The 9,452-nt window shown below is 41.8% G+C and overlaps 1 protein-coding gene across 2 annotated transcripts in view; it reads right to left on the bottom strand.

Annotated features, from left to right (window-relative positions):
• Window positions 1-2,469: 2,469 nt before the first annotated feature.
• Window positions 2,470-9,452, bottom strand: part of sema3h (sema domain, immunoglobulin domain (Ig), short basic domain, secreted, (semaphorin) 3H) — a 78,594-nt gene continuing 71,611 nt past the window's right edge. For both annotated transcript variants that reach the window (XM_074644687.1, XM_074644688.1), the window contains exon 18: window positions 2,470-9,178. In XM_074644687.1, the coding sequence (XP_074500788.1) occupies window positions 8,690-9,178 (489 nt within the window). In that variant the 3' untranslated portion in view covers window positions 2,470-8,689. The remainder of the gene's footprint in view (window positions 9,179-9,452) is intronic.

Genomic DNA, 9,452 nt, shown 5'->3' with positions numbered 1-9,452 from the left:
CCAAAAGAATTCATGATAACAATAGCATCGCAATATCTATAGAAAATTTGAAAAAAAAAAGATGCTATCAGTCAGATTCACCTTTATTATTATTGTTTATTGTGCTTTTTGTCTCTTTTTTGGAAAATCAACTACAGGCCTACACTCAAAATACGAGTATAGTGAGGTGGAGAGAGAGTCTAGAACCATAAATGATTCATTTATTTTATGAATAAACAGGCAGATTTTCTTTCAGTAGCCTACACACAAGAACATCAAAATGTTTGTCTAAAAGTGTCTGTGATGAGCATCTGAAAAAGATGAATAGCAACTAGTTTCCAAATACTGCTCACATGCCCAAACAAAAATAGCATTTTCTAAAAATTACCCTCCAAAGAGTGCTGTATTCATCGTGGCCTCAAAGGGTAAATTGATACCGATTAGTCAAAAAGTCTGAGTGTTTATTGAAATGTGGTCTAGTCTGCAGTGGTGTCCTTTTGCTATATTACAGTATAATAGGAGAGTCACAAGATAATTATGGTATCACATGTATACTTTGTCAGAGGCTTGTAGGATACGGTGGAGATTGAATGTCTCATTCCTAACAAAATACAGCACTGCAATACACTGATTTCTTTTTAATTCGTGGTTTTCTGTGTTGCTGTGATATCCTGTTTCTCAGACGGGAACACTTATCAGTCAAATCATCTCCTGAAGGAGATTATTGTCCATGATTATGCTTACAAAGTGAAGCTCGGCAGTAAAATAAACATAAAGCCACAGATGCACATAGTAGACCAGAGCCTGTCATGTTTCCATAGTAGCGTATAGATAACATTATCAACAAACAGAAGAAAACAATGAAGTATTGCTGCCCCCCCTTCGTTACCACAAGGGTTTGGAAACAACTTAAGTGAAGCTTTGACATCCGGCTCGATTGGAACGCATCTTTCGGCCAGAAGATTGCTCAGCAGAACATACCAGTTGTTGAACATTAAAACGAGAAAGTACTGTATGTGGTCACTTTGGCAGGGATGGATGGTGGTTTGGTATCGTACGGTATGTTACTGTTTTGGAGTGAAGACAGTAATGGACAGTGTGGCTGAGAAATAACAGGAATGGAATGAATCTCTGATTTGTGTCAAGCATGTACAGTACGCTTTAAAAAAATAAATGTCAAATATGTGAGCTGGTCTACTTCTCTGACAGCCGTGTATAATGTATGTAATGTGAAAAATGTTGCCTTTTTATAAACAGAGAAAAGCAGCCGTGGGGCCTGAATATGTGCTTGGTGAGGGTTTACATTTTTAGTTTAATCATCACTCAACCTTGACAAACTTTACATTGTTTAAAAGCACAAAGCCTCACGACTCTGCCTTTGTAAGTCGTTGTAAGATGCCAATATCGCTGCAATAACATCTGCTTAGTTTGTAAAACAAAACAGAACAGTGAAATGTTGTATGAATTTGGTTCAGAAGCTTTTAGACTAGTAAACTCTAAAGAGTTTCAGAAGAGACCAGGATCATGATCATTTTCAGGCTTGTGCTTGTTAAAGGGACAGTGTGTAGGATTTAGCGGCATCTAGTGGTGTGGTTGCAGATTGCAACCAACTGAGTACACCCTCCCATCACTCCTTCCTTTCCAAGACCGTCGTAACCTGAGCCGCCGAGTGCAAAACCGTGGTAACACCGTTCGCCTCGCTCAGAGGACATCCTTAACATAATAACACTACTTTAGGAGCACTCTGTGGCTCACATTATCGTAGTTTTACAAGCGTGTCTGATAACTACGGTGGACTTCAGGCAACGTTAAAACGTGAAAGGCTCTCTCTAGAGCCAGAGTTTGGTTTGTCTGTTCTGGGTTACTGTAGAAACATGTCGGAGCAACATGGCGGACTCACGGCGCTGACGATACCGACTTACGTGACTGACGATACCGATGAGTCCCGTGACTAAAGACTGGCGTTATAAGTCAAAGGTAGTTGCTCCGCTCTAACTAGCTTTGTTTGAGGGTGTGACAAACTCGCCGCTAGACAGGTATTATGCAAATATGTTACTTGGTGACATCACCATGTTACAGAAGAAATGGCTGGACTTTGCTTTTCAGGCAGTTCAGGGAGATGTGTTTCTGTGGCGGAGAGGAGCTCCCTTTGGTGTGGACTTTGGGCTTTGTAACTTTGCAGACCTTTTACATGCACAAAAAACTATATAACGCACTGAACGAAAGAGGAAAAGCACAACAGCATAACAGGTCCTCTTTAATATGGTTTTCACTTGTATGTTATACAGTATGTAAGGGATAATGTACAGCGAGCCATTCAGTGTTGAAATTAACCTAACAGACTGTAGAACGCCGTGATAGACCAATCAGAATCGAGTATTCAACAACGCTGTGTAATAAATCTGTATACATGTATATATGTGTTTTTATTGTAGTTCAGTATCTGGATATATTTCTTCTTGGCGCAATAAACCACAAAACACAAACATACTCATTTGAAAGCAGACCTTTATACATATTTACAAACATAAAAACAAAGTCTCCGCACATGAGAAGAGATCAGTTGAGGACAGTTTCGTTCCGTCTGCAAAGAAGTCGTTCTGGAAAATCACATGAATATTGACACTGAGATGTAATTACAGCAAAACAGAGTGAAACACAAGAGGCCGTTGTAATGAACGAGGAGCAATAACCCTGCACCAGCGTCTTTGAGGGAAACACTAAATGTTTAAAATGGTCCGCCATAAAAATGTCTCGTAGGAGTTCAGCCTCCCACTCGTGTGGTGTTTTGGACACAAATATACACACTCATATACACACAATATCCACAAGCCGGAGACCATACAAGATTTAATGTTTTCATATTCTTTAGGTTGTTGGATTGGATGCATCGTGAGAGCAGAGAACAGAAACTCGATCTTACACTGGCAGCGTACTCGAAATGAAATAAAAGTTGGCATCTTCTCACAAGGAAAATAGAGGGATTAAGCCTGAAAATGTCACATTTGGCTTTGTTTGCCTGAGGGGTTTGCAGTCTGGCTCGCAGAACGTGTCAACACAGCAACAACAATTGCCAACACGATAGTGCCTGAAAGTTGGTCAACAATGTCATATGGCCACATAACGTTAGCTTATAGAGATCCGAAATCCCTCCTCCTCTCCTGGCTAGCCTCTGCCGTTAGCTTCTGTAATGTAACGGCGAGAAGGTTTCTTTTATCTGCCTTTCAAAAAGTTAAATGTCCCTGAGGTTAGATGTCCATTTTTAAAAGGAATTGTTTGACAAGCGAGCTGCATTCCCTGTTTTCAGTCTTTGTGCTAAAACTAAGTTAAGCAGCTGCTATTGGTAGCTTCATACCGCACTGACATAACATCAATCTACTCATTTAAAACTCGGCAAGAACGCATAAACATATTTCTCAAAATGTTGAACTATTCCTTGAAGCTAGATTTGCATTTATCGATAGTGCTAGCAGAAGCTAGCAAGGAGGGGGCTAACTTTGATACTCTATACTTGTTTAATTGTGTATTTAATATTTGAAGGAACAAGATATAACAACGTTAGCATTCAACAGTCCAGTAACCCTGTGTGTCTCCCACAAAATCACGTTTCCATAACTAAACTGCATTCTCAATTACGTTTCAAGGGAAACGCCACGATAACGGTAGCAGTTTAAACAGGTTTAAACACGTGGTTAAGGTAAAGTGACCAGATTGTCCAGGTTTCAAGCTGGGTGTCCAGAGTCCCGACAAATATCTGTTCTATCTATCATGTTCTGTCCCACTCGTTATTACAAAACAAAATCCGACAGAATTTGTCAGCACGTTAGTTGTCATGCCGAAGAGAAAGTCGGTATTTTCAAAAGAGCCTTCGTAAAGTACCTGGCAACGAAAATGCTGCGTTCTGCACACATTGCAAGAGTACATTTTCGCTCGCTGATATGCTGATATAAAAGCTCATATTAAGGCCAGATAGTAATATACAGTAGCACGCCTATGGTGCGTGCATAAGCGCATATATGTGCGTGTGCATGAATGCGTGGTACACTTACTGTAAAGGTCCCGGTTTATGGGTTTGAATATATGGTCACTCTAAGTTAAGGTTGTAAATTGAAACAAAACGCAACAACACTACTTAGTTAGGTTTAGGCAACAAAACTACTGGGTTAGGTTTAATAAAAAAACATCATGGTTTTGGCTTATAATGACTACGTTTCACACGGAACACGAATAGCGGTCTCCTGGGGGAAAGTCCTGTGTTTATTGGACCCATCCACCTCCTCACCCTCTCACCAGTACTGGACTTTGCTTGTTATTACACCAATAACGTTATTATTCCATGTAACTTTCATTAGCGGTTGCGCGATATACTACGTCACCTGCTCTGTACGTCACTTGCTGCGGCCGTCCACGGACTTACAAAAGTGTTTGTGATACAGTACGTCAAAGACAAACGTAATCCGCGACAAAATGTTTCCTTCCAAACGTAATTGAAAATGCAGTTTAGTTGTTCGGGAACGTGATTTTTAGGAGACAGGTCTGCAGCCCAGACAGTATGTCAGTGGCTACGAGTCATACGATATTGTGTGTGAATGCTCACAAAATAACTGTTTTGTCGTACCCTAAATGTCACATTTGACAGCAGTTTGAAAACACACCAAATCCTGATTTCATTTGGATCGTACTGCCAGCTTCACACTCACCCACACACCCTTTTAATTTCTGAGGCGTGTCTGTACATAACACTTGCACACTTTCAACATTCAACAGAGCAACACACTAACATATAAACTGTCTCTTTACTCAAACACACATTCAGAAGTAGCTCAGCGCTGGTTAGCTCTTTCATGTGGCCAAAGCCAAGAAGCCAAGAAGCCAAGAAGCCAAAGAGCCAAAGAGCCAAAGAACCAAGCCCATGTTCATTTACTGTGGGCTCTCTCTGCTCGGGTTGATTTTTCTTACAGCATCAAAAGTGTCTCCGACCCATTGCCGAGTTCCCAGTTTGGCAGATTTACTGGCTTGGCCTAGCTGAACCTGTGTTTTAGCTCCTCTCTCTCTGATCCCACTCATGTCAAACATACACACAGATGCATACTGTACAAACACACCCACCCAACCATTCAGAAATACATACAACCAGCAGTGCAAAGGGATTGGGATCCTACAGGACCTAGCGTGGGATATATTTACTCTTATATAGGCCGAATTGCGTGGTCAGCATCATCATTGTGGGATTACATATTTGAAAATATAAGAGGCTGTTATTATTAGACTAAACCTTGCATTGTCTTCCAGTAAACCATACAAAATAAATGTTTTAATTTAGTGAGTCTGTCTCCTTCCCTGTCTCCGTTTTCTAAACTTAAGCTCAGTTCTGATGTTTCAGCATTTGTTTTTTTGTATACGTTGTTCTGGGAAACAATATAGACTCTCAGAAAAACAGAAACACAAACCATCAAATTTCAGTTCCTGCTGTCTCGAGCCGAAGCAGTTTTTACTTTTAAAGGAACACTGTGTAATATTTACACTGCACCTTTAAATGTTTGCGGGATGGGCCAGATTCTCAAAAAAATAAACATAATTGCAGGCAGGACTGATCTAGATTTCCACAGGTGGGAGTGGGAGGAAGGTGCATCAACAGAAGCAGATGGTAACAATTGGAAATCTTGAAAAACAAAAAAAGAAAGGTACCGTGCAGACTTCAATGTGTGGGCACACAAACACACATACAAAGACAGACCAACAAAACCTTAAATAAGCGTCCAGTTTGTGAGACATCATGGTTAAATTGGGAGCTTGATGTATTTCCCAAAAAATCTGACCTCCCAACTTTTGAAACACGCAGTTTCACTCCAGACTAAACAAATAAATACCACTAAGAAGGAAGTTAAATAGAGGTGGAACAAGTTGTGTTGGTTTAACATTTTAACAAATACGAACAAATCACTATTAACTGCCTTGCAAAGTCACTGAAGTCGCTCAAATCCCACACGCCAGCGTCCACTTGACGCCAGTCCTGTTCAGCACTTTCTCGAGTTCCAACTTTGTATAATAAAGGCTTCTTTATTATACATCGGGCCTGCTTCATAATTTACAGCCAGATGTCGTTACCAGCTGGAGCTACGGGACCAGCAGTATATTACTCCACTTCTTTAGCCGAGCTGGAAGTCACTCAAAGTCACCAACGGCCCAGTTAGGGTCCTGAGCCATAGGTTGAAAAACATGCATGTTCTGTACAGAGTCTCTTCGCGGTCCTTTTCGAAATGTGTTTTCTTGTCCATGTTGTATCCAACACTACAGAAAAACATCTTTAAAAGCATCTTGATACTCTACAGGGTTCAGTATGCTCATTTAACTGCCAACATTTCAGCTTCTACATGCTAGAAATGTGATTTTGAATACTACCAATTAAAATATTCTTCTGTGTTTTGACCAAAAAAGTCTAGAAGTCGTGACCCTGGTTATGACGCTTAGACTCATTAAAACCATTTAAAACAGATTCAATCATGAATGTCAGGAGGAAAAAGTTATTTTTTTTAGTTACTGGAGAGGCTTGATTGTGCCTCATCTAATAGCAGCTAAACATTTCTTTTCCAAGAAACTTACAAAGCAAAAATGTAAATTTGTCTGCAAATTGGAGTCCCACGTTACAACAAACATATTTTCTAAATCTGTACACTGCACTCATGTGGGACAAACTAAACCAACACTCAGAATAGGATTTTTTCTGACGTTATAAAACACACCAGTCTTCTTTTCCCCCACACCTATACTAAACTCTCTGTTGCGTGGCAGTGCCAGATATGTCTGTGAACGTTACCAGCTAATTGAATTTCTAAACCTTGAGGAGAACATACTGTAATGGAAACATCTCCTGCAGTGCGTCTGTACGGCGGCGGCGTCCTGGGAAAGTAGATCTGTAACCTCATCAAAGCCGTCGCTATGCTTTTCTCTGCCTTTCATCTTTGTGGTCACGGTCAGTCATCTCGCGGTCAGACCCCAACGATCTAAAGAAACCAGCCAAACTCTCACTGTAGGTGAACTGATGGTTTACTGTATATCCAACTGGGGTAAAAGAAGCATAATACTCATCAGTGCTATTTACTGCTATTCACATTCCACAGTAAATAATTACCTCCTCAAAGCTCTTTGATTAACTATTACTGCTGATTATTTTCCAAAAAATACCCACATCACAGAGAATATTTTCTTTTACCTTCTCTTGTTCTTTGCTGAAAACACAAACTGTTTTAGGAACCAACACAGTCTCACAGCAGTTTGTGAAATATTCATGAAATTTAATGTATTTCATTCGTGTATATAGACACGAATTTCCCTTTTTTAGTGATGCTCAGCACGACTTTCAACAACATACTTTTCATGGTTTCTCCTACGAATGTCCAGCAACATGTGACGCACGTGTCAATATCCACTCCAGTCTGTTCAAAATAAAACTACTCAGTTTGGAAAAGATCATGGTTTGGGTTAAAATAACACCGGAAGTGCTCTAACTTAGGTACGGAAGTTACAAGACAAATAAATCAACGTTGACTTTTGGTTTCACACGGGACACGAACACCGGCCTCCTGGGCGAAAGTCCAGTATTTTTGACCCACTCATCCAACCCGATATCCTCCCTACGTGGTGTTCGCCGCTCTTTATACTTCCCGGTTCACAATTACGTGGATTACATACAAATTGATTTCGTGCTGACCATCACAAAAAAATTCTAAATTCGTGTCTATGTACAAGAATCAATACATTCAATTTCATGACTATTTCTGAAACTGCTGTGCAACTGGGCTGTAAGAACAGTCTCTGTTGATGTGTTCAAGGATGCTCTAACATCTGACATTCGATGGTGAACAGAAGCCATGCTTGCTTGTTTTGTCTTCTTGCTTTCACTTTCCAATGACACAGCTTGTCAATCAAAATCTTTTGAGCAGTTGACCCTCAATTCTACAGCAAGAAGGTCGAGGATGGAGTGTCCTTGAACGCAACACAGTCAAGTTTGGAAAATGCAACATGACTTTGAGACTGTTTTTGAAGTCTGAAGCATTTTGCATGTTTCTGTAAAGACGGTTTTCAAAGCAAACTGAATTTAATGCAAACCAGTGTCTGCCTGGAAGGTACGAAATCTATCTAAACACATCTGTTCTGCTTTGGAGCAGCATTGTTAGTGTGTATGTGAATTATAATCAATGAGCAAAAACATGCAAAACCACCAGCACGGTCCTTTAAGGCTGCACTAATTTCGGAAGGGTTGGATGATTTTTTTAAAAGCTGAGTATCTATGTCTGGATCCAAAACATCCCCGCCCATGTCCTTGTCACGACACAGAGTCAGTCAAACTGAGTGATCTGGACACGCCGTTCGTTCTTCATTCAAGATGCCACGCAGCCCCCCTAATTTATTCTACTTTTTCCTTTGTATTCACAAGTCTTTTGTCCGGGCGCAACAGTCTTTCACGTCCTCCTGTACATACTTCAGTTTGTTTGTGTGTAGCTTAGTTTAAAAGTTTGTCACTATAATGAAAGGATGCCTTTTTTTGTTTGTAGATAAGTGCATGCGCATGTCATAGTCTCTGTACATACAGTATGTGTGTGTCTCAGTGTATAAGTTAAGTGTGTGTGCGTGTTTGTGTGTGACGTTAATATAAATGGATGTGTCTGTGTTTAAGTCACTGTAAATCTGCCCTCCTGTTCCGCGACATTCAAGCGCTCCTCGGTGCCCTCTGCTGCGGCTTGCTCCTGCTCTTCCTCCCCGCTGCCCTTCCTCCCCCTCCTCCCGCTCCTCCTCCTCCTCCTCCTCCTCCTCCTCCTCCTCTTCCTCCTCCATGCTTGTGCCTCTCCCCCTTCTCTTTCTCCTTGTTCGGCTCCACCACGATGCCACCGTGGCGACGGTGGTTGCGCGGGGGGCGGTATCCCAGCGCCCGGCAGTGCTGGCCGAGGTTTCCGGGGTGAATCAGCGCCATCACGTCCTCGTACCAGGGTTGGGTGCCCGCGCCCTGATAGGACGCGGCGGACCAGGAAGCGAGGAGGCGATTGGCCGAGGGGCTCCAGACGGCGAGGCGGACGGTGACGGCGGTCCAGTGGTAGCCGTGCTCCTCCACCTGGCAGTGGTAGACGCCACCGTGAGACAGCTCAGCTTGACGAATCAGGACACCCCGCTCGATCACCACCAGCTGGTCACCTGTGACCACCTGGAGAGAGAGAGAGAGAGAGAGAGAGAGAGAGAGAGAGAGAGATCAGATGAATGCTGAGCTCTTGTGTTTTTTTTGCTGTGCTGAGCTGCATCTCAAATTAATCTCCAGGTTCCCAGCTTTCAGATGATGTACACCACTTCTATGTGACATCTACTGTTGACCTGCTATCTCCCCCTAAAGACCCCCTGTAACCTCCTAAAAAAGACAAAAACGAGTCTATGTAAACAGGGGTGGAGTGGAAAAGGTTAAAAAATGAGAACACAGACTAAAA

The sequence above is a fragment of the Sebastes fasciatus genome, chromosome 8 (genome assembly GCF_043250625.1).
Source record: "Sebastes fasciatus isolate fSebFas1 chromosome 8, fSebFas1.pri, whole genome shotgun sequence".
NCBI classification, from domain to species: Eukaryota; Metazoa; Chordata; class Actinopteri; order Perciformes; family Sebastidae; genus Sebastes; species Sebastes fasciatus.
Note: the sequence above shows the minus strand (reverse complement) of the source record. Positions and strands in the feature narration are given on the sequence as shown.